This window comes from Lepisosteus platostomus, chromosome 11 (genome assembly GCF_059453375.1).
Source record: "Lepisosteus platostomus isolate fLepPlt1 chromosome 11, fLepPlt1.hap1, whole genome shotgun sequence".
Taxonomy (NCBI): Eukaryota; Metazoa; Chordata; class Actinopteri; order Semionotiformes; family Lepisosteidae; genus Lepisosteus; species Lepisosteus platostomus.
Window position 1 is genome coordinate 31,773,300 of NC_142621.1, and position 23,198 is coordinate 31,796,497.

Here is a 23,198-nt window from a genome sequence, read left to right on the forward strand (position 1 = left end):
GGAACTGTATGGACTTAGCTTTTTACTTATACAGTAGCTATACTTTAATTGTTAAAATTAATCTATGATGATGCATATAGGCTGTGGAACAGTCATGCAGCAGACTGACAGATCGTATTAACTGGTTATACCCAGGCTATCAGAGAGCCGGTGGAAAGACAGACGCTCATATGGAGGATTGTGACTCAGCTTCAGAGTGGAACAGCTGTACAGCAGTCAATACCCCTACTGGTTGCTGAGATGCGCCATATCATCCCCTCATGTGTTGGATTACCAATAGAAATGAGCCTCTACTCAGCTGGTGTAGCCACTGCTTCAATAAATGGTAAAAAGGGTTTTTATTTTAGTTGTCAAGGTCCATAGTGCACTTCTTTTACTGTATTTTTTAAACAACTACTTCACCATTTGTCCACATGACTGAATATATTATCTTTCTCCAGCTCAATTGCAGATCACACCAACCCTTGCCAGAGAGTTCAGTGTAACTCAGTTACTGAACTCAGAGCTCCAGCTCAAGACAGATGCCACCACCAGGTAATTAAGAGACTTTATTCCTTAAACCTAATAAGACCAGCAGTTAGAATCAGCATTTTGGTTGGTGCTATTTATTGGAGCTCCCGAGATGAATAACTAAGATCTACAGTATAAACCTGTTTTTACATTTAGTAATAACCATTTTTATATACACTACATGAATACTGTACATATTTTTTTATATAAACTACTATAGATATATAGTATATATAGCTCCCCTTAAATATATATGAGCTTTTTTACAAATTTAAGGTGTATATGTTATATATTACTCCCTTTATATACTGTATATGAGAGTGCAAAGGAGGAGTGTTTCAATTTTTAGATTTTAAAGGGCTCAGGAATCTTTTTGTAGTAACTGTTTATTTTACTTCAGGTAGAAGTCTCTCACAATTATACACCTATAAAGTCCCAAGAAACCATCATTAGTGCTCCAAGGGCTCCAAGGGTGTACTTATCACAAACAAATTCATTACCCAGAGAGAGCACACAGGATTAATATTGGAGCTCACAGGGAAAGACCTTTTTGTTTATTACTCCTTAAACCTATCGTGAGATCATCCTTCAGGTTGCCAGAGTTTGGATGGGCCATTTCAGAGTGATTGATGTTTGATCTGCTCTTGCTGTACAGCACAGAAAAGTATTAGGATTAGTTTAGAAATCCTTTCACAAACCTGGAGTGCAGCACTTTCTGCTTTGCCAAATATAAACTCGTCTATAGTAGCCAAACCAGTTTGCATAGTTTATGCACTAGACCTGATTTTATTTAGTTCAGGTGGGTAGCTGCATTAGCATGCATAGGCTGCAAAGGAACAAGTAATAGGTTTATTCCATGCTGAAAGGAAGAAAAAAGAAAACACAATGTTTCGTCTGTGGAGTCTTCTTCGGGTGTAAACCGAAACGTTGTGTTTTCTTTCTTCTCTTTTCAGCATGGAATAAACCTTTTACTTATTCCTGATTATATTTAGGCTATTTAAACAACTACAGTTCTACAGCTGTCTTTTTCATTCTGGTTTTACCCTTTTGGACAATGACAGAGTTGAGAATGTTGGAGTGTTGGACTGGATTCTTTGTGTAGGTTCAGTGATATTAGAAATTCTGTGAGGTCAGGCACTTTGAAGGTGGGCATGTTGGTTTTATTCTTTTCACCTTTATTGTGTCTTTTTCATGGAGTATCGGACAATATAATACTGCTACTATGGGACTGCTCGATTGAAGTGTATGTCTCTAGGTTTGTCAATGTGTGTTTACAGTTTAGTTTGAAACCACGGAAGCCAGTGTTCTTTTGTTTTGGGTCTACAGTATGAACAATGAACAATGAACATCACAGCAGGGAAATGTGCAGTAATTTTTCACAGCTTGTCAGTTTTGTGTTTCTTACATTGAATCATAGTATTGCATCCTATAATGCCATATCCGATCACGTTTCTGGAAGTCATTGCTCTTTTTTGCACGTGAAATAAAACAGTAGAAATTCTTATAGGAACTGATAAGAAAATACATTATCCTGTTGTTTTTGCAAAGTGAAGGTGAAGCTTAACAGTTTTACATTTTGCCTGCATCACTTTATGCATGAACTCTGTATTTTTGATCCAAGGTTCTGGACTTGGGTTCATAACATTTCATAGAACAGCACACACCTGTAGGGACTTTCAAATGCTTTGTAATCCATTGTGGGACATTGAGTAGAGTATGTTCATATCCTTTACCTCTTAATGCCTCCGAACGTTTGTATAAAATTTAAATGTGTGCATTGCATCACAATTGTGAAGCAAGAGTGTGTGCAGAACTTTACTTTTGTGTTAAATTTAAATGCCAGCAAGTGACTGAGCTTTTTTTTTGCTAGCTTTACCATGAACGCTGTGGCTGTTATGGGTGTCAACACCCACCTCATTCAGACAGGTGTGGAGCTCCAAGCAAGAGTTCATACTGTGATCCCAATGAAGTTCACTGCCATGTTGGATATGAAAGAGAAGAACTTCAAGATGCAGTTTGAGCCCTGCCAGACTGAGACGGAGCTGCTAATGATGAGGTATTTGCTGTTCGAGTAAATATTCTTCTTGACTTGGAAAGAGAAAGAACAGAGGAACAAGTCCTACAGTCCTTTTTTTAATACAAGTTCGATTTTTACTTTTGAGCTTTCACAGTTTCAGTTTATAAGACGTGGGCAATACTTGCTGGTTGCCTGACATGGTAGAATTTGTTTTGCGTACACAAAAGTCACAGCAACAAAGTTTGTTCATAAAAAGTATATATTTTTATATATATAATTAAAAAAAAATAACTGTATCTTTTTAAGGGCTCAGGCTTTTGCTGTAACAAGAAATGTGGAAGATCTGGAAGCTGCAAAAAAGACACCATTGTTACCTGAATCTGCTCAGGCGGAGATCATGAAGCAGCATTTTGACCCAGAGGCTTCAGCCCCTCGCAGAAGAGACTCAGCTGAAGCAATGGTAAGCTGGTGGTCTTTTCCAGCTCTTCTTATCGAGGTGTTTTAGTTAGTGTTTAATCATATCTTATAGGATTATGATAATATATATATATAACTTTATGGTCCCAGAGAACTGTAAAGGCCTTTGCTCCTAAATTATGTCTTTTATAAACTGGGTGTTTTCTACATTCCCCCTAACATTAAACTATGGTTCACCTATGTACCAAACCGCTCCACTACTCCTTCAGGTAAAGATCAAAGGAAAACGCTTGTTCAAGAAAATGGTACAGTATAGTGTCGTATTGCTCTCTATTCATATTGATGGGTTTATTTTACCAGGAAAGATATGCATCTCATTTTTAATGGTGAAGAATTATAATTCTTCACATAATAAGTTACCACTGATATTTTTATGCTCCTTTCTACGATGTTTCATGTTTTATGTTAACTTGATCTCAAGACAGACATACAGCAGTAGTAATTGTTCATATCTTTTCGTTTGTAGACCAGGCTGTCTGATGAGATGATATCTCCGGGCTCAGTGACCTCTGATGAGCAGAGAAGGAAGCACTCTTCTCACAGGATGTACAATGTTTGTACCAAGATCAGGAACTTTGGATTCCAGTTGTGCTTCGAGGCCAAATCAGAAAATGCTGCTTTCCTCAGAAACACACCTCTTTATGTAATGATTGGACAGCATTTCTATAAAATTGATCTCAGACCAGGTATGGAATGAAATGTTCAGCCTGATAACAGGCAACTAGAATATAGAACTCTGCAGATCCAACATAGATTTTAATTTCTTGAAATATATTTTGTGGTTGAAACTAATTTATTAGAATATTGTGGGAGTCCTAACGCTGGTTTCACGGACCAGAATTTGCTATATTTTTAAACATGGTTGAAATGACATTCATTTGAGATTCCTGCTAATCTGTTTTTGATAAATCAAAGTTCTTTGTGAATGTAAAAGCAGTGTTAATGGGACAGGACAGCCATTTGACATAAAATGCAAGGGGTAGCAAATAGCTTTTTGTGCAGCCCACAGTGACCCTGTGGCATCGGCAATGTTAAGTTTGAAGTGAATGTTATGGAGAAGTGCTCTGATGGGGCAAGCCTGGGTTTTGACCATGGTCCCCTCTGGGAGTGAAAATTGGCTTGATTGCCTGATTAGCGTCCTGTATGATTGGAGTGCCACTGGAAGGAATGAGAACTAATTTAAGACTAAGAATGACTAAGTTGTTTTTACACTAAGGATTGTGGGCGTCTGGAACAAGCTACCAGGCTACCTTCTGGGGTCCTTCGAGAAATGACTGGATGAGATTCTTTGATCAATTAGCTACTTGGCAAGCAATTCTGATAGATCTAAATGTATTAACGTTTTAAACTTTTCTTATGCGAAACAACATTAGACTACATTTATTTTCACAGCAGCTCTGGAGGCATCTAGCTATCATTGATGATTTTTCCTTTGTATATATCCACAGCACATTCTTCTGATGCTACAGTAGAGAAGATTGAGGTTGAGATTCAGACAGGTCCTAAGTCAGCCTCTAAAATTGTTCGAATGGTGGCCATTGATGAATACCCCAGAGCTAAGAAACTGGCAGGCAGTGTCTTGACAAAACTGAAGGGAATCCTGAAACCCTTCAAGGTGTGGTAAAACTGAATGAATTCATTTTCCGGCAGATATTATATTATTATTTTATGTTTTTGTAATATTTTATGCAGCTATTTTGCTGAATCACTTCTAATTATGTTTTTATTTTTATTGACACTGACGATGACTTTTATATCGATATTCCTTGTTTTTTGGTATTTTATAGCTTTTAGTATAATTTGATATTTTGTAGAATATGGTGCAATTTAGATGTTGTTGGTATTCTTACATTTCCCTATATGTAACCCAATTTGAGCTGCTCTGCACATGAAAGGCACAGTGCTTACAAAACTTGACTTTATAAAATGATTTTTGCATCTCTAGTATCATTTGAAAAAGGCTGGAATTAAATACAATTTTGTTTTTGTTTTTTTGCACCCCATAAAGAAATAAGAACCCTTTGTGGAAGCCAGAGTCCAGACTAAATCTGAATTTAACAAGACCTGTGAAAAAGCTGTGTACAATATTGCAAAACTGTTTTATTTTGTCTTCTTAGGGACATCACCATAATGCTACTGGAATCTCCTGGAGGTCCTCAAGTTCAGCATCAAGCAGTCTTTCCAGCAGGAAGATCAACAGTGAGAGAAGCAATGAACAGAATGGAGGTTGGGGAAGACCTGCGAATGAGAACCAGAAGGGTTCTGGCAAGAAGGTCAATCACCACCACCCACAGTCCAGGCGTACCTCGCAGAAGAATAGGCACAGAATGAGCAACAGCAGCAGTAGCAGTAGCAGCAGCAGCAGTAGCAGCAGTAGCAGCAGTAGCAGGAGTAGCAGGAGTAGCAGCAGCAGCAGCAGCAGCAGCGAATCAAGACGCAGCTCAGGCAGCAGCTCAGGCAGCAAGTTGTGGCACAGCAGACGGCATAAGAAAGACCACCACAGACACCCCAGAGTAGGAGGCCATTTTAGGAGGCATGGAACAAACACAAGCATCTCTTCCAGCAGCTCCTCTGGTTCATCCTCTGAATTGGTAAGGGGGGGAGGGGAGGGGATCCTATTGAGCACCATCCAAGATGCTTCAAAGAGTGGGGGAGGAGTGTTCGTCTCCTCTGATATTAGAAAACATTCAGTAGAGCTTTACCTGCATGAGGCTCAAAATAGCGTAACAAGACATGCAGAAAAATCATGTAGCAAAATTACACATAAACACACCAGCCTGTTACCATGCTGCATGCTCGTCCTGATGAAGGCTTGCTTGCCGAAATGTTGACAATTGAAGTGTAAAGTATACATCCAGCTGACTACAATTCCTGCTGAACTGCATTTGCAGAATGTCCTTGTCAGCTCTCAAGTACTTATTGGTGTATTACACCGCTTTCACCTGCACTCGGGTTGAACATTTTATATTTTGCTTATTGGAGGCAAATAAAAATGAATCTTTGTAGGGAGATTATGAAGGTTGAAAAAATTAGATCACTCTGAATATCTTATGTCCCTATTACCTGCGAAAAAGCTGTGTACAATATTGCAAAACTGTTTTATTTTGTCTTCTTAGGGACATCACCATAATGCTACTGGAATCGCCTGGAGGTCCTCAAGTTCAGCATCAAGCAGTCACCACCACCCACAGTCCAGGCGTACCTCGCAGAAGAATAGGCACAGAATGAGCAACAGCAGCAGTAGCAGTAGCAGTAGCAGTAGCAGTAGCAGTAGCAGTAGCAGCAGCAGCAGCAGCAGCAGCAGCAGCAGCAGCAGCAGCAGCAAGTTGTGGCACAGCAGACGGCATAAGAAAGACCACAACAGACACCCCAGAGTAGGAGGCCATTTTAGGAGGCATGGAACAAACACAAGCATGTCTTCCAGCAGCTCCTCTGGTTCATCCTCTGAATTGGTAAGGGGGGGGGGGGGGAGGGGATCCTATTGAGCACCATCCAAGATGCTTCAAAGAGTGGGGGAGGAGTGTTCGTCTCCTCTGATATTAGAAAACATTCAGTAGAGCTTTACCTGCATGAGGCTCAAAATAGTTTAACAAGACATGCAGAAAAATCATGTAGCAAAATTACACATAAACACACCAGGCTGTTACCATGCTGCATGCTCGTCCTGATGAAGGCTTGCTTGCCGAAATGTTGACAACTGAAGTGTAAAGTATACATCCAGCTGACTACAATTCCTGCTGAACTGCATTTGCAGAATGTCCTTGTCAGCTCTCAAGTACTTATTGGTGTATTACACCGCTTTCACCTGCACTCGGGCTGAACATTTTATATTTTGCTTATTGGAGGCAAATAAAAATGAATCTTTGTAGGGAGATTATGAAGGTTGAAAAAATTAGATCACTCTGAATATCTTATGTCTCTATGATCAAGCTTTTTCAAATCATTAAATTTCAGAGTATTTATTTCTCTTAAAGAAATAGACTATTCCCAGAGTTAGTAAATTAAATATATGATCATAAATGCGGTCTTTGATAAACTTTCTGGTGCAGTGTTGTAAAGCATGGCGAAATTGTAGAAAAACGACAGTAAGTCCGTGGTCAATCCGCAGCAAAACCATGGTAAAACATTACAAATCCTTTGGTAAATATACCATGATAAACTGTCATGTACAGTACATGTATAAGTATGTACTAAGCTACACTATAACTGTTAACTATAACTAGAACGTACAATCAGTTTTTAAGTTGCTACTGTATATTCTTGTAAATTCCACCTTTTGTTTAAAGTATGGACACAAACCAACTGCAATTTGTCTTTGTGTCTCCTACAGTACAGAGGTAGAGCTGATAACGTCAACCTACGTTTCAAGGCCCATGGGCACCTGGTAAGACTTTCTTCTATGTGTTTATGTCACCTAAAGTTTGTAAAGCTGGATCTAAGATTTGAAATAGACCTAAAAAATTACATTTAATGTGCTTCCTATGTAGTAATTTACTGAAACAAATTTTGCATTTACAAACCCATAACTGTAGTGACTTAAACGTCACCAAAAAGAGTGGCAAATTGTTTTAAAAACAATTGTGAAATTTCCTTGTGTAAAATGATTTCCCTTGACAGTGTTTCTTTCTTATATGGTGTACAGCTTCAAGGTGATCCTGGCAATGCAAGACCCTTCACTTCTTCATCCAGTTCAAGTAGTTCATCTAGCAGTGAATCCAGCTTTGCCTCAAAACCAGAGGTTTGTTAAATAGCTATTGAATAGTATCATCATTGCAAACCTTGATGGTTTAATGCTGTTAAAGGAGATAACAATTCCCACACAATTAGCTGTTAATAGCTTTATACCTGCTGATATGATATCCTTGTGATGCATAGGAGAAATACATTGAAAGAAAAATGTGGGGTGTTAAGTTTAGGGATGTGAAGATCCATAATACAGCCATTCTATTCCCAAATGCCAAAATAATAATAATTGTACTCTCACCCTTTCAAATGTATTTTCTGAGCCGCTCAAGTGAGGTGATGCTGAAGCACTGCTGTTAATTAGTCATTGCTCTTATGCAAAGCAGAAATATTAAAATTCTCCCAAATTATAAGATAGGCAAAAAAATTTGTCAGGCATACACTGAGTAAATTGCGAGCTGGAGTGTTAAAGAGTTGAATGATCTTGAAATAATTTGCAAACATGTAATGCCCAAACTGCATGTTCATAGGGTGCATGATTTTGTCTTGTACCATTTCCATATCTGGGAGGAGTGGGTGAGGTTCTTTTCCATTGAACCTTCTGTGCTAGGGTTAGACACACAGGAAGTCTTGTGCATGGAACTATGCTCCTTAATGCCTCTCACATTACTACTGATCTTTGTTGTGTTGTAGTGATGGGAGAGCCTTTTAACAAGCCAGTTCAGTTTGGCTGCACTGTGCTAAAGATTTGTCTTTGTTTCCTGCTCTCAGAATTAGCTGCAGACTGTAACTTTATTCTGGATTCCTCCCTTAAATTCTCTATTGCAAAATTCGTGTCTCAGTCTAAGACGGCTTCTGTCATTCATTCTTCTCACAAAAAGGACTCTTTCGTATCTAGCATTTGATCATACATCAGATAACAAAACAAGCTGAACTTGGAAGATATGCACATTCACAAACATAAACTCTTCACCATGTTTCACGGTTGGATTTAAATTGTAAATCTCTTTCCTTTCCTTCTTATTTTATAATATTTTATTGTTGATATGTATTGAAATCAATGGTGAAATGTGAAATACATTAATGCGTAATTTAAAGGCTTAACTTTGTTTCCAAATGTTTTTGAACACTGATAAAGGGATTGATTTCAGAGAACAGTGAGCTACAGAATATAAGAGCTGAATGGGGAAAGCCAGGCAACACATACTTCCTATGATTGCATTTTTGCTTCCTATGTAGAATGTGCTTTATTTATTTACATGTAGTGCTCTCTTTCACTGTATGTGAGTACATGCTTTTTCCTGCTTTGCGTTGCAGTTCAAGTTCCTGGGAGACTCAACCTCTCCTCTGTTCGCCGTTGTGGCTCGGGCCAGGAGAAGTGACGGGCTGCAGCAGGGTTACCAGTTGGCTGTCTATGCTGACACCACCCTGTCAAAGCCCAGGGTGCAGGCCCTGGCCATCGAACTCAACAGCAAGGACAAGTGGCAAGTGTGCGCTGATGCTGAGCTTCACAATGACTACAAAGCTCTGGTAAGGCCACTGGCCTCGCCCTTTTCTCATGGCGTGTGTGTGTGTGTCTGTGCCTGTGTGTGCTCTGTGATGGGCTGGGTTCCAGTCCAAGTTATATCCTAGGGTATATTCTATAATGGTATAGAAAAATGATGGCATTGTGTTGATAGAGCTTTCTTATGTCTCTTATTTAAAACTTGAAACCCTGTGACACATACAGTACAGTATGTAGTGTATCTTAGGTCGCGGCAGTCCAGCTTCCTCTTCAATAGGCTTTGACTGCGTTGTGATGTTCTGTTTCTGCTTCTGCAGGCGCTGGTGAGGTGGGGTCAGGAGTGCCGAGAGTATAAGGTAGCAGTGAAGGCAGCGACTGGGCGCATAGCAACTCATCCTGCTCTGCAAGTTAAAGCCAAGTGGTGGAAGATTCCACGTGCTATGAAATATGCTGGAGAGACGTATGTACTTATCTGTTAAAAAAACTGCTGAAATAATCAATAGTTTGATTAGATCCTAATGAACAAAATTGGAGGGATGGGATGTGTGGAGGGTATTTGAGTGACTTGCCTAGCTGAGGGAATGCCACCTTAGCTACAAGGAGGAGGCTGCCCAAACCCATCCTCACTATTGTGAGGAATGAGCTAGGGAGCTGCTGCAAGGGTGTAGATAGAGTGGCAGATGGGATGCAACAGAGATGTGTGAAGGAAAGAACTGGGTGCAAGACTTATATACATAGGAGAGTGAATGCGAGTAAGATCAGGGTCTAACCTTCCTCCTGACTTCTGTTATAAACTCCTTTAGTCAAAACACTGTAAGTTCCAAATCAGAGGGTCGGGCAAAAAATAATGGGGTATTACCTTACCACATACATTTGGGAAATAACCATGAGAACATAATCTCTTTCTAATGAAATATGTAAATATGCTATTTTAAAATCACTGTACATTTTAAGATTTTTAAGTATGAAGTGAGTCACAACAATAAAATTGTTTTCTTGTATGTCCGTTAGGACCAAAATAAGCTTTGAAGTGTTGAAACCCACCTGTAGATTTCAGTATGTCTCTGAGTTAATCTTCTAAGGTAAGGTGCTATCTTTAAGATAAGATCACTTCATTGGCCATATACAATTTCGTAAATTAGGAATTTGTCTTTTCGCATACCCCAGCTTGCTCTCCATGAGGCACACCGACGGGGAGAGACAAGCTTGGGATCAGAGCACAGTGTCAGCCATTTATACGGCGCCCCTGGAGCAGTTGGGGTTAAGAGCCTTGCTCAGGGGCCCAACAGAATAGGATTCCTCTGCCAACCACAGGATACGAACCGGCAACCTTCCAGCCACAGGCGCAGATCCTTAGCCACGCAGCCACCGCACTGCCTGCCCAAAAATGGTAACTCAGTAAAGGTGTACTTACTTACATTGTTGTTGTTTTTTTCATTTCAGAATGGCAGAATATGTACCTGGAGCTGCATTAATGCTGGGATTTTCTCAAAAATGGCACAAGCACACATCAAAACAGTTAGCCTTGTACATTGCAATGTCTTCACCAAGGACTGTCGATTTGTTTCTAAAGACACCCAGGGTAGGATCCTACATTTGTATATTTATAATATTTCGGTGTACAAGTACAAGAAAAAATCTTAAAATAATTAAGGCCTTTAAATTAATAACCTTTGTTGTAAGTTATCCCAACATCTTTCTGTTTTACCTACAGAAAAATAAAATATAATTAATTGCTGTAATTAATTGGTATTATTATCATTATATTTTTCCTTTGCATATTTGCTTTGATTATTGCTAACAACTAAAGCTGATTAAACTCTTATGCTCAAGAACATCGATAGCGCTAATGTTTCAAATCACATTTGCAGTGAAGATGTATTTTGGAGTCTCCTATCTGTTTTTGGAAATGCAAAGAAATTGTTAATTTTAAAATCATCAATCAGCAAATCGGCAAGCATGAATTTATTTTTAAAATTGATTTCAGATGGCTCTCTGCAAGCAAGCTGTGCCCGTGCCTGTTGCAATGCCTTATGGACCCATTGATGAGCTGCAGAAACCACTTGGTCTCTTACACAGCCTCAGTGAAGTTCCAATCATGCTGGCCGAGTCTACAAAATGTAAATCCACTAGAATAAAGATATGCCTATGTATTTTGCAGTCTAGCCTATGCTGGAACTTTTTATCAGAAATGCTCATTGGAGATACTAGGGTATTATTAGTTAGCAAGTACCAACCCATAATCTGTTATTCAACGAAGATCATGTGGTTAAAATTTAGAAGACATTCTTTATGAAATGCAGGCTTTTTTCTTACTACATAAGGAAAAGACATGTAAGGTCTACAATTCCTGTAGACCTTTAACAGCTCTCCAGAGAGGCCCTAATCTAGTCTTTCAACAATTTCTGCCAGACCAGTCTAAATGCAATTACACATTTTATCATTTTATGACTAATCAGGTTATCAATACAAAATGCTCCAGTATCAATCCATTATGTAAACATATACATTTTTCCCCAGATAATTAGATTTATACACAAATATTGTCATAATTAATTACTATGCATTTAACATTTAGCCTTTCTTAAAAGGAATACTTATTGGAATCAGTTTAGAATCACATTCTTCTTCTTCTTCTTCTTCTTCTTTCTTTGTATTTACTTTTCTTTACCTATCATTTTCTTACTTCTTCTAAAAAAAGAATGGACGTACTTATTGTGTACCCGTAATAATGATAGTGCTGCTATTCACTCCAACAGGCAGCATACACAGTTAAATTTCTCATTGCAGCATTTCCAAGTCGCTATTTTTATTAACTTTAAAAACAGTTATAGACTATAATAAAGAATAAGGAATTAATGATCTCACAGTGCTTTAAATAACAGAGTAATTCACATGAATTGTGTTTTGTTGCTGTTGTCAAAATGAGATTTTGTCAAGTAGCAAACAAAGAACTTGATCATGAAGTGGCAGTCGCTCTTCACCGACACTGCAAGAGAAACTAATTGTCGTTGATATAATTTTTTCAGTATGATTTTGTCCTCAAAACTCTTTCCTTTTGCTATCCACAGCGCAGTGCTCGGTGCACGGGTCGAAGGTCGTGACCTTCAATGACGTCAGGTTCTCTTATGACATGCCTCGCAGCTGCTATCACATTCTGGCCCAAGACTGTCGCTCCAGACCCAAGTTTATAGTCCAGATCAAGCGGGCTACTGTGTCTCCAAGTCTTCATGTTGTGAGAGCTCAAATCCATCACAAGTAAGTTTAGAACAAGAAAACAAATGCACAGTATACCCCTTGTTGAAGAAAACTCCGTCTTCACTTAGGTTAGGAGATTATCAACAGAGATCTTTAATTCAATCAGCTGAAGGGGAGCATATCACAGAAAAAGGGTTTCCCCTAGCACTCAAGACATGCTCCCTAGACTGAAGTCACACTTTCCTTTTTATACATTAAAAGTAGGCAAGACTTTAACATATCAAAGGAACATACAGGGAAAGGGGCAGTGTCAGAAGTCAAACAAACAGGACAGGAAGATGCCATTTGGCATCCTGCAATATGTTTCATTTCTCTCTGGTTGAATGGGTGTAAGGAATCACAGGCTTTAGTTTGCACCTAAGACAGTGGTCTTAGGTGCAAACAGAAATCCTTTCCCGCGCATAGTCACTGTCTTGACCTTTTCACTCTGTCTTCCACACCCTGTTTTGCTTTTTGACTTTCTCAGAAGATATAGACAAGACCATTACATACTACAGCATTTGTTTGAATGAAGCTCCAAGAATGTTTGGTTTAACCCACTTCAGCCGAGGGACGATAGCCAAATTACGGGCAAGGAATAGAGAACCTTCTGTAAACCATGTAGAAATAAACTGTTGCTTTCTTGCTGGTGGCAGTGGCAGTAGGTTTGCGGTTGGATTGCTTGAGCAAAGAACACTGGAAAGGAAAGACAAATGTCACCTATTTAGACCCCAGTGAGCAGGAGATTTGGCGAACTGGAGTTTGACTACGTTTTCAGATTCGTGCCGTGATCTGAGGAGATAATGTAGATTGGACACAGACGTTTAGATTGTCTTCTGGCTTGCACTTGCTCATATTATTTTTAGATGTGGGATTGGTTTGGATTATTTTTAGTTAAATTGTAATGGAATCCGTTCTAAACTCATAGACAAAAGAAAATACATAATACATAAAACATTAAAAGTCAAAGGCTTTGAATCAGTTTTGCAGGCAGAAAAATAAATTTTTATCATAATCATTAATATTTCTTAAATTTGTCACAGATGGCAGTATCTGATGGTATCTTTAAGTTTGATATAAAACTCAACTGATTCATGTTTGTCTTGCACTTGGTTGTAACAGATTTGTTTTTTGTTTTTTCTTTTACAAACAGTGTTATCGAAATGCTACCTTCAACCAGTGGGGCACTTAGGCTGATATTCAATGATAACGAAATACCATCCAGTAACCTCCCATTCAGTGACCCAGAAGGTTAGTAGAATATCACAGCTGCAAGTGTGAACTATTGGTGAAGTAAGAATAGCTGAGCTAATGCAGTTTGTATGCAAATTATCTATCTTCATCCATTTTAAATAAGCAGTAATAATTAGTGATAATTAGCACTATTTCCTGACGTTTGGGAGACCCAAACTTGAGAAGTTTGTGGAAGATGTTCAAGAAAGCTGTGAAGGTTCTAATGGATTAATAGAGAGGAGAGGGCAAGTCAGTAGGGCCTGAACGTTTGAAGAGGCTGCAGAGGGAGCCCTGGCCAACTAAGCCCAACTTTACCCTTGATGGTGCTGATCCGATTGTGCGCTGACAGTTGGGGGGTTCCCTGTCACAGACAGCTAAGTGGTAGCCATTTGGGCCATTCACCCCATTCAGCTGGTTTGATCCAAGGATCTCATCCAGCCATTTTTTGAAAGAAGCCAGAGTATCAGCGTCAACAACATGGCTGGGTAACTTTTGATGCCTGTACCATAGACATTAACCTGCTCGGATGAGCTCTTTTTTTTCCGACTGAGACACTTAGGAAAATGGGAGGCCCCATTTGCCTTTGTTTTGATGTGTAAAACACATTTAGGAACATACACTGGGTGCACGATAGTTCTTTTGCCATTGTAGGATGTGAAAGGCTCTTTGGACTGCTTGTTACTGACCTCTTTTGTTTCTAAAACCTGACAAATACATTTCGCAGGCATGATCCACATCGACAAGGAAGGCCAGGGACTGGTGTTGAAAGCTGAGAAGTATGGCCTGGAGAAGCTGTATTTCGATGGGAGGAAGACCCAGGTCAAGGTGGGCTATACCATGAGGGGGAAGACCTGTGGAATGTGTGGTCACAACGACAGGGAGACGAAGAAGGAGTTCCGCATGCCAGATGGCCGAGTCACCAAATCTGCGTCCAGCTTCGCTCATTCCTGGATATCACCTGATGAAAACTGCGATAAAGGTAGAGCCCGATACCAGCCCTGGAATCATTTCAAAAGGGTCTGTTTCTTTGTGTTCGGTCACACACTCTCATAATGGAAACAGCAAGAGCAAATAATCAGGCAATATTGTCATGTACAGGAGCATTTCCTGTTTCCTGAGTGCATGTAAAAAAACTGCAGTTTATTCCCAAGTAAATGTTTAAAAAGTAAGCAGAAAAGAATGCAGTTGATACCAAAATCTAAACAGAGCACTACACTTTGAAAATTAGGGATTCAGGATTCTTGTTTTTTAATTTGACTTTTTTTTGTATCTTTCATCTTCAGCCAAGTCATGCATCTGGACATTCTTATTGATAATAATAAATGCTCTTCTGGCCCAAGTAGTTACACTGTGATGCTGAAGTTTGCAAAAACACGTTTATCTCAGCTGAAAAACACGTTTTGACAACTTCTAGCCGTTTCAGGATCGCTGTGGAGCAGAGACTATCCCCGCAAACAACTGGTGCAAGGCAGGATTCACCCTAGATGAGATGCCAGTCTATTACAGGGCAAAGAGACTCACAGACAGACAGAGATGCACTACTAAAGCAATTAGTATGCCTTTGGTATGTGTGATGCGATAACTCACAAGGTGGATATTTTACTGGGAAAAGCCACCTGCAAAGTGACTGCAAATCATGTGCATTCTTTAATCTTTTCCGTGAAAATCAATAGTTGTTGATTCTCCATTTAGTAATACAGTATCCCAGTAAGGTGAGGGTGAATTGTGAATGTCCTTTCAGAATGCCAGTTCCAGCCCGAGCACGTTGAATTGGGAAAAGTAGTGTCAATGGTTGGCGAAGAGTCCCGGTGTTACTCCACTCAGCCTGTGCTGCGCTGTGCTGCAAACTGCTCACCTACTCAAACCACACCAGTCACCATCGGCTTCCACTGCCTCCCAGCAGGTACAGTAGGACTGAGCTGCCAAGATGCACATTGAAAAAAAATTGTTAAAAACATTGAAAAAAATGGTATACAATGTTACAGATTTCTCAAAAGCCCCTTATAATCAGGGTGAGCTATGATAGGTCTTGAGAATATACTGTGTGCGTCAAGGAAGACTGTAATGTTATTTAAGTTAGTTATGACAATGGATGAGAAATTCCAAAGCATGAGCATTAAAAATGATCAAAATGCAGCTTCTCGTGCGGCACATGATGTTGAAACTGGAGGCCAATAAAAACCATTCTTGCTCACAGGCACAGTTGCGTTCCTGCAGGGGTCTTGAAGGCAGCTGATGACTAAAAACCCCGCTGTGCACAAAAATCAGCCATACTTTAAGAACCTGAGCCAGAACTTGCTGGCTAGGCACGGCAGATAACATCTTCAATTTCAAGGGTGTTAAGCTAAGACCCAAATGGGCGTCATGCCCAGAGTCAAGAGTGTGTTTGGAAAGACATAAATCTGTTGGAGGATTTTTTTTCTGTACCCCAGATCGGTCAAGGATCCGCCTTGAAATATAAGGAAGACTGTACATACATCCATTGTGCCATTTTGTAGCTACGTTAGATCAGTCAGGTTTTCTAAAATGTTTTGAGAAATCTGTTCTTTTATGTTTTTTCCTCGGGACTTTAGTGTTTTCCTCCAAATTTACTCTTTTTCAAAGGTTCTATTCAATAATAATCATGTTTGAAATCTGGTTTGCATACAGTATATGATAATGACAAAATCATTTAGATTACCATTGTGAACCTCCTGATTTCTCTTTAATAGAAATCCCATGCTTTAATCTTCAAGCAATTTAAACAGACGTAATTTAATGAGATCTTAAATCAGTTTCCCTTGATCGTTTAAATCAGTCTAAGGTGTTATATTAAATCAGTCTAAGCGTCACATATTAACAATGTCACATGTATGACACAGGCATGGTCAAAATCAGGGTTCAGGAGCAAACAGTTTTCAATTTACCATGAGTTTTGAAGTGGAACTGGAACACTGCTTCAACATTAGTACAGAATTCTCATATATATTTCTTCTTGCAGAGACCTCTGTCAATAGAGGAGATTACAACAGTTTTGCAGAGAAGAATGAAGACATAGAGGACTCTTTTCTTGCTCACACTGAGTGTTCCTGCCCAGCTAACCGCTGTCCTGCTGTCTAAATAACCCGGACCATTGAAGATCTGATCTGAGAAGAATTGAAGAATTTCAATTTAAGAATTTAAATGATGAAGAAGTGATGAATGTACTGGTATTGGATCCTTCCACAACATTATGTTCGCCTGTCTTGTGACACAATAAACTTTCTCTGCAATTATTTCTAAGTTTGTCGTTCTTGTGCTTCTGTTGGATCAGGAGCCAATCCACAGTGACTGATGAGCTCTTTATGAATCTAAGATTAATTTTTGACGGCTTACTGAATTGTATTCCAAAATGTTTTTAAAGAATGTTTGCTAGACGTGTAAAAACCTACAGTATACAGTACCTTCAACTTTCTCCTATGATTTGTGTTAAATCATTTTTTATTTATCATTACAGAGATATAATAATATATCCTTGGGGATTGCCATTATGTTGCTTTAGGCATTTTTAATTGAATTATCCTTCTAATTTAATAAGTCTATAATATACAGTACAATATAATTATATATTACACAACGTTTGGTGAGGATCTCTACTTTTGTCTAATTAAAGAGAAATCGATATGAACAGTAATTACCAACATTTTTATTTAATTACTATATATGGTTCTACAGTAATTGCATGTGAAGATTATTTTTACATAGAGAAAAAATGTTCCTCCACATAGTATTGGCAGTGTTAAGTCCTCTCTTTATTTTTTCAGCATGAAAGTCCTCTCTTTATTTTTTCAGCGTGACTATACATAAACTGTACCTGCATTTTAGAAAAATGCCATGGGTTTTCAGCTCTTTATTTCAAATGCCTGCTCCACCCAAAAAACGAAACACAAGCTTTTTTAATAACATTGCTAAAAAATAAAAATGATTTGAAAGTCGTGCTGTGTCATTGTTTAAAAAAAAATCTGATTCAAGAAACTCAATTGCTTTCCATCCACTTATTTTGAAGCAGCTTGACTGTGCTTCATTTGCTTGCTGTTTGGTTTTGTGTGCTTTCTTCCTGTTCCTTGTCATTGGATGTCTTGGTGCTGCCCTGGCAGAACGCTGTGTGTCCCTGACAGGAGTGAATTGTGACAGGGGAGCTGTGTCAGCATGTGAGCTGAAAAGGGGAAAAAAGGTTAATTCTAAGAAGAGTTTAATTCTAAGGTGGAAAGAAAGAAGAAACAACATTTTGGCAACTGAACCCTTTTCAGGTTTGAAGGAGAGAGTGGAAGGGTGCAAAAGGATATCAAACAAAGAAAAGAAAGAGCCTGTGAGTTGTGAGAAAAAGCATCCATTGAAATCGGAATCTGAGGAACAAATTCAGGAGACATGTGAGAAGCTGTAAATTCTTACTATCTGTAATTGTACGTATCTGAATAGAGCAGTGTGAAAAATGAATCTTATTGAGAGCTGGGGAAAGGTCCAAGCCAAGTTTAAGGAAAATAAATTATTGATGTATTCCACTTTGTCTTCATTTTACCAGTTTGTGTTGTCAGGTGATATACTGTACAGTAGCTTGAGGTTTCATGAAAACATAAGGGAAAATAAACCAAATTAAAGGTTCCGGATCAAGTAGAAAATTGCTCTGGCAAATTTAAAAGAGGTAGAGGTGCACTGAGCCTCTTACAGAAGATGAGCTCACCCCAGAGGAACTTGGATTGCTTCCAATTGTTCTTCAGCAGTAGATTTGTCCTTTTTTCCTTATTCTTGTTTTGTTATGCTTTGAGCAAACAGAGATTACGAAATGTGTGGCATTAAATATCTGTTCAAGGAAGCACTATTCAACAGCAAAGCAAAGAGCAGACACTTATGACAGAGAAGCAATTACCTATTACATGATTATGAAGTTCCTGCTTTTGACCAGTTCCAAAACATTCAATACAATACTGAAGCAATCAAAATAAAGACATTTGAGCACTTTATCAAGGTTGGAGAAGCTGCAAAAAATATCATAGACTTAACTATGTTCAGACAGCAGGAACTAATACTTACAGTGCCTGGCAAAAGTATTCAAAGTATTTATTCCTGTAGTGTCCTATTTTATTAACCTAAAAATGATGTTGTGGCAAGGTGGCTGCTGGAGAGATATCTGCCTAAAGTCACCAGAGGAGCTCAAAAACCCTTCATTTAACTTTTCAGAGGACTGTTCTATGTGCACAATAGGGAAGTGGGAAAAGGAGATTAGCATGGGAATCCCTGTTAAACACAGGTGCTCTCAATCTGGTAGAACTGCATAAACGTATAACTCTTGGAAAGAAGAGGCAGCCTACGTATGGACTCAATGGTGTCAATCACTAACAATTATTTTCTCTTTTTTTGGGGAAAAAAATCCACCTTCATGACTAATCTCTGGCCACTGTGGAAGCCCGTTTCCGCCAGGGAGTAAAAAAAACTCACAATTGCGACTTTATATCTCAGAATTGCGACTTCAAATCTTAGAATTGCCACTTTATATCTCGCAATTGCGACTTTTTATTTCACATTTGCAACTTCGAAATAGCCCACATGTCATTGTCTGTCCTTTTGTTATTGTAACGGATTTGGGTTCTAGGGCTTGTGCCCTTGCCGCTCCCACCCTAGTTCGTACCTCACTGCATTGGCTCGAACCCGGGTCTTGCCAGCTGAGCTAAAGAAGACTTTCTTTTTTAAGTAAAAAAGGAATTGTACCAAAATTGTTTCAAGATTCTATTAGACATTTAAAGAATCCAAAGGCAAGACATGCAATGGAAATATGTAAAAAGTATAAGTTTCAGCTTTTATAACTGTGAATTCCTCTGGATGTGAAGTGTCTATTTCTGTATCTTTTTTTAATATTCTGTCTCCTTTTTTGTATTTCTGGTGTTTAAATAAAAACCTTTCAAAAAGCCCACCGTCCACTATTCCATCCGACTTCTATGGAATCCTCCTTGGAGGAAATGAGATTCCATAAAAACTAGTGTAATTAATTTGATTTTTATCAGGGCACTGTACAAGACAAGTCTTCAGGCCTATAGATCCTGTGATCCTGTAAGATTTATGAATATAGTATAACGGAACGGCCGACATACAGGTTGCACAGTACGATCTGGTTGCAATGTGGTGACAGCACCGCCCTCCCCTGCTAGGGGACTTGGGTGGGAGCAGTGAGGGCACAGGCCCTGAAACACGAATCCATTACAACAACAAAAGGACAGACAATGACATGTGGGTCATTTCGAAGTTGCAAATGTGAAATGAAAAGTCGCAATTGCGAGATATAAAGTCGGAATTCTGAGATATAAAGTCGGAATTCTGAGATTTAAAGTCCGAATTCTAAGATTTAAAGTCAGAATTCTGAGATACAAAGTTGCAATTGCGAGATACCATAGCGCGTTTTTTTTACTCCCTGGCAGAAACGGGCTTCCATAGGCCCTAAAGCCACAAAGAATATTAAAAAAAAATATTTAGGGGGTAGTATAATTTCTGCCAGGAAAGAACAAGCCAGCTCTTTTACAGATGTATATGTTTGTTTAAACTTTATACTTTGTTGAAAACTTGAAAGCTCAAACTGAAGACTTCCAAGGGTAAAATACTGTAAGTCACAGTAAAAGTCAACAAAAACTAAAATATGTTGGTTGGTCCAGTATTCAGACCAGTGAACTCAATATTTGGTGGAAGGACAGTTTGAAAAACATCTAACCATTTTAATCAAGTATTTTGGGTGTAACATCCTACCAATTGTACACAGCAGTTTGTGTAATTTCTGCCCATTTTGATGGTACATTACCTCAAGCTCTCTCTAATTGCTTGGGGATCGGCTATGGACAGCAGTTGATTACAAACCTTTCCATAATTTCTCAATAGGTTTGAACTTTGATGACTTGCTTTGAAATTAAGTTACAGTAATCTTCATGGTATTGTCTCTTCTTAAAATTCAGTACCTGTCCAAGGAACCTCACAGACAAATGTTGTTATTCTGAAATAAATCACAGCTTCAGTGATCTTTAGGTTCTGCTTTGAATTTTCATGTTGGTTTGTATTTGGGATGTAGTCTAAGTCTTGCTTTATGACTTTCTTAACATCTGCCTATTTCATTGTCATCTTTAGAACTGTTCTCCATGGTACAGTATATAAAACCTAGCAATCATGTTACTGAGTTTCTCAAAAAATATTTTAAGCTATTGTGTTCGGTTTTCTTAATGATGTTTTGATGTGAGTGCCAGATTATTATGAAAAATGATTACAGTACAGTATTTAAGGTAAAAGTACGGCACACAGATGGGCATTATTAATATTAAGACCTTATAAATAAGGTGAAAATCAGGCCTCCTTGAATTAACTGGCATTCAGGACAAAGAGCTTTACATTTTAGTTTTACCAAAATAAATGTGAGAAGGCATTATAACTCATTAGGTGTAAATTCACTGTAAGACTTTAAAATAATAACATGCTTTGAGGTTCCAATACAGTCCCTTTCCTAGTCTTTGTTAGGTAAGGACTCCCTCTGCTGCACATTACTTTACATGTGCTCTTTTTCCAGAAACCTTAAGCGACCAGGGATGGTGATGTCACCATGTCCCCTTGCAGGCAGACTGTCTCCTGAGCCATCCACCTGTCTGAGAAGTGGAGAGACAGGTTAGAGTCCATGTTATATTTTTTTCCGCTACAAACAGTTTCGAAGCAATCATTTCAAATTAAATATTTGTATGATATCAGTAGCAGAATAGAAGAATACAGTGCTCAATTCGAAACTTGGTTTAGATTTTTTTACTAACAAACATGCCTAAAGAATACTGTGATATTGTGCCGGTAACATTGAAGACACTTCCAAGCAAACATCTAATTCCCGTTAATGGCTTTTACTGTATGTATTTTTTTATTTTGTACGAGAGCTTTGCTTGAAGTCCAGTTGAGTTTTAAGCACACCAGTTATAACTGGGTAATTTAAAAGTAATGCCTTTCAAATTAAATACACTCAGGAAAGTTTAATAGTGTGATTTATAAGGATATCTCTCTTTGAAATGAAATACTGAATGTCAGGCAACAAAATAAACTCAAGGAATTCTTTGGAACCACCTGTACTCAATACACCATTACCATGTGTGATACTGTATGTAGAAACATTTAGTGTAATTCAGAAATGCACCAGATCTGAAATTACAACAGTAAGTAGCTACTTTAATAAGAGTGAAAAATAAACTATAACCTTTCCAAAAAAGGTAGATGAATTAACAGTTTCACCAGAAATTCTATTGACTTAAATGGCTGTGAGTGTATTTGTCCAGAATGCAAAATGATGTCTTCAGCAATTATTTATCTCTATAGCCATGAGCTGATGGTCATTTTGACCCTATACAAACTGTTAAACTGATACATGGTGACACCTTAAACAAATATTAAGGTTTTAACATAGTTTGAAGTAAGGTACTAAGTACAAGGTTGTTTTTTAAGGCCTTTTCACCTTAAGTCTAAAAATTACTGTATATTCATGAAAATAATAGAAGGTATAGTTGGTAAAATTACCCCATGCTGTAAGGCTGCATTGCCTTTCATAACAAACAAATCTGTTTGATTATTTACCAGGGGCACAATGTGCTGGTGTAAAATTGAGCCATTATAATATATATAAGCTATATACAGTACAGTACATGTATAAGCTTTGTAATTCTTCTTGTACAAAGTTCCTTTGTTTAATTTCAAGTTAATTGTATGATTATTAAAACAGGTTATTTAGAATGTTTTCAGAGCTCACAAAAAAAAATGAACATTATGACAGTTTTTTATTTACTACTTGTCTGTTACAAATTCTAATTGATCTGCTGTGTATTTGTACAGAAATTGACAGTGGACCTCCTAATATTTAATGTAATATACTGATGTGTGGCCATTTTGCTCACGGTTAATGGTTTGCATTAGTTCAAACAAAATTAGTATTTTATTTTCTACTCCTTTTTAATAGACTATATAGAATATAAAGACGTTTATCTACTAGAACGAAGCAGTTCCTGAATTTATTAATATCACAGGACTAGCCTACAATACAGGTGTCTAGGTTATGAGCTGTGCTATGCTATTCTGCTACTCTGAACCTATTAAACCTATATCTGATTTCACATTGCAAAGTCCTACACACCTACTGTACATGCAGAAATGTTACACATATGTTGATGATATGAGAGCCTTTACATCTTAAATGCAATGCCAGCTAAACAATTCCAGTTTTAAATAAAAATAATTGCAATATTTAGATGACGCATTCTCTGGCAAAGATGCAGTGAAGCTCCCAAAAGGGAATACAAAATGGACATTGTATTGTAATGGACATTGTACCTGTCGTAACCAGGAAAGACATACGACAGGCCAGGTCACCCTAATCTCGAAGACACTCTGACCACTTCAGTATCAGATAATTCTGCACAATCAACATATTTGATTGATGCTGCAATTTTGGAATCTTTTTCGGACCAACTGGCAAATTGACAATAAAGTGTAGATGGCAAAAATAAACATACCTTAAAATAC

General features: G+C 38.2%; 1 protein-coding gene across 2 annotated transcripts in view; it reads left to right on the plus strand.

Moving 5' to 3' along the window:
• LOC148652444 (vitellogenin-like) overlaps positions 1–16,915 on the plus strand; it is a 28,785-nt gene extending 11,870 nt beyond the window's left edge. The window contains exons 17-36 of one of the 2 annotated variants that reach the window (XM_088599151.1): positions 136–325; positions 441–534; positions 2,381–2,566; positions 2,834–2,987; positions 3,471–3,690; positions 4,453–4,619; positions 5,122–5,379; positions 5,416–5,595; positions 6,121–6,456; positions 7,335–7,388; positions 7,647–7,742; positions 9,005–9,217; positions 9,509–9,651; positions 10,635–10,773; positions 11,179–11,311; positions 12,263–12,449; positions 13,582–13,679; positions 14,386–14,640; positions 15,403–15,564; positions 16,642–16,915. In XM_088599151.1, the coding sequence (XP_088455277.1) occupies positions 136–325; positions 441–534; positions 2,381–2,566; positions 2,834–2,987; positions 3,471–3,690; positions 4,453–4,619; positions 5,122–5,379; positions 5,416–5,595; positions 6,121–6,456; positions 7,335–7,388; positions 7,647–7,742; positions 9,005–9,217; positions 9,509–9,651; positions 10,635–10,773; positions 11,179–11,311; positions 12,263–12,449; positions 13,582–13,679; positions 14,386–14,640; positions 15,403–15,564; positions 16,642–16,760 (3,384 nt within the window). In that variant the 3' untranslated portion in view covers positions 16,761–16,915. The remainder of the gene's footprint in view (positions 1–135; positions 326–440; positions 535–2,380; positions 2,567–2,833; positions 2,988–3,470; positions 3,691–4,452; positions 4,620–5,121; positions 5,380–5,415; positions 5,596–6,120; positions 6,457–7,334; positions 7,389–7,646; positions 7,743–9,004; positions 9,218–9,508; positions 9,652–10,634; positions 10,774–11,178; positions 11,312–12,262; positions 12,450–13,581; positions 13,680–14,385; positions 14,641–15,402; positions 15,565–16,641) is intronic. The other variant, XM_088599152.1, reaches the window with a different exon arrangement.
• The last annotated feature ends 6,283 nt before the right edge of the window (positions 16,916–23,198 follow it).